This window comes from Fulmarus glacialis, unplaced genomic scaffold (genome assembly GCF_000690835.1).
Source record: "Fulmarus glacialis isolate BGI_N327 unplaced genomic scaffold, ASM69083v1 scaffold24201, whole genome shotgun sequence".
NCBI classification, from domain to species: Eukaryota; Metazoa; Chordata; class Aves; order Procellariiformes; family Procellariidae; genus Fulmarus; species Fulmarus glacialis.
Window position 1 is genome coordinate 1 of NW_009195007.1, and position 1,957 is coordinate 1,957.

General features: G+C 61.9%; 1 protein-coding gene across 1 annotated transcript in view; it reads left to right on the forward strand.

Annotated features, from left to right (window-relative positions):
* Nucleotides 1-50: 50 nt before the first annotated feature.
* The window catches only part of AMPD2 (adenosine monophosphate deaminase 2), a gene marked incomplete at both ends in the record, with an annotated part of 2,249 nt that continues 342 nt past the window's right edge, over nucleotides 51-1,957 (forward strand). Inside the window, 7 exons of the mRNA XM_009587967.1 lie at nucleotides 51-130; nucleotides 448-577; nucleotides 667-861; nucleotides 1,048-1,179; nucleotides 1,298-1,461; nucleotides 1,593-1,719; nucleotides 1,845-1,941. Coding sequence (XP_009586262.1) covers nucleotides 51-130; nucleotides 448-577; nucleotides 667-861; nucleotides 1,048-1,179; nucleotides 1,298-1,461; nucleotides 1,593-1,719; nucleotides 1,845-1,941 — 925 coding nt within the window. The remainder of the gene's footprint in view (nucleotides 131-447; nucleotides 578-666; nucleotides 862-1,047; nucleotides 1,180-1,297; nucleotides 1,462-1,592; nucleotides 1,720-1,844; nucleotides 1,942-1,957) is intronic.

The following is a 1,957-nucleotide window of genomic DNA, read 5'->3' on the forward strand; positions in this document are numbered from 1 at the left end:
CCTTGTCCCCGCGTGTGACCCACCTCTGTCCCCCCCCCAGGACCACGGAGCTGGACCTGCCGTACCCCGACCTGCAGGAGTTCATTGCCGACATGAATTTCCTCATGGCTTTGATCATCAACGGGCCCATGTAAGGAGAAAAATGGGGGTGTCTTGGGGGGTTCCCGCCATGGGGGTGTCTTGGGGGATTCCCACCATGGGAGTGTCTTGGGGAGGGGGACAGAACCTTGGGGACAGCACCAGAGGACATGGTGGTGGCTATGACACATGGTACTGGTGCAGCTCCCATGTCCGTGTGTCCGTCCTTGCTCATGGTCACCGTGCACGGGGATGGAAGGTCCAAGAGTCCAGAGCCGCGTCCCCTCGTCCTGGTGGGCTCCAGCCTTATGGGGCTGGATGTTCTCCCTCCTCTCCCCTAAACTGATGCCCCCTCCTCGTCTCGGGCAGCAAATCCTTCTGCTACCGCCGGCTGCAGTACCTGAGCTCCAAGTTCCAGATGCATGTGCTGCTCAACGAGATGAAGGAGCTGGCGGCCCAGAAGAAGGTTCCCCACCGTGACTTCTACAACATCCGCAAGGTACCCGCCAACTCGTGGTGGGGGGGTCCTGGTTTGACCGGGGAGCACTTGGAGGCTCTCAGGGCTGAGCATCACCTCCGGCCGTGCAGGTGGACACCCATATCCACGCCTCGTCCTGCATGAACCAGAAGCATCTCCTGCGCTTCATCAAGCGGGCCATGAAGAAGCACCTGGATGAAATTGTCCACGTGGAGAAGGGCAAGGAGCAGACGCTCAAGGAGGTCTTCGAGACGATGAACCTCACCGCCTACGACCTGAGCGTCGACACGCTGGATGTCCACGCGGTACGGGGGACACCCCCAAATCCTGGAGATGAGCAAGGCCCCCAGCTCGTCTCTAGCTGGGGTGGGGGATCTCCACCGGGGGTTGTCCCAGGGTGAGATGGGGGGTGCCGGGGGCTCTGGATAGGGACGTTGTGGTGGCTCTGGGGTGACAAGGGGTCTCAGCTCACATCTGCGTCCCCCTGCCAGGACCGCAACACCTTCCATCGCTTCGACAAGTTCAACGCCAAGTACAACCCCATCGGCGAGTCCATCCTGCGGGAGATCTTCATCAAGACGGACAACCGCGTCTCAGGGAAGTACTTTGCCCACATCATCAAGGTGAGCAGCCCTGATGGGTGACCCTCCACATCTCCCTCCCTCTGATGCCCATGGTGGCAATGCCACCCATGTCCCCCTTCCCAGTGGCCGAGGGGTGACAATTCCCCCTCCCCGGCAGGAGGTGATGTCCGACCTGGAGGAGAGCAAGTACCAAAACGCCGAGCTGCGGCTCTCCATCTACGGCCGCTCCCGGGACGAGTGGGACAAGCTGGCCCGCTGGGCCGGCAACCACCGCGTCCACTCCAACAACGTCCGCTGGCTCGTGCAGGTGCCCCGGCTCTTGTGAGTGACGTGGGGGCAGATGCCCTCATGCGGGACCATGTCCTGGGTGGGGACACCAAGGACACCCCACTGATGGCTGGGGTGGGGTGAGATGGGACAGCTGGCTCTGAGCGGGGTCCGTCCCTCTGCAGTGATGTCTACCGGACGAAGAAGCAGTTGGCCAACTTCCAGGAGATGCTGGAGAATATCTTCCTGCCCCTCTACGAGGCCACCGTCCACCCTGCCCAACACCCGGAGCTGCACCTCTTCCTGGAGCACGTGAGCACCACGTCCTGCTCCCGGGGAGGGACGGGGGACATCGGTGACACCCGCAACCCCCAGCTTGAGGGCTGGGGTAGATCTCCTGGTGGAGGGGTGACCATCTGGGGTTGTCTCTCCCGCAGGTGGATGGCTTCGACAGTGTGGATGATGAATCCAAACCAGAGCATCACATCTTCAACCTGGACAGCCCTTTGCCGGGCAACTGGGTGGAGGAGGACAACCCACCCTACTCCTA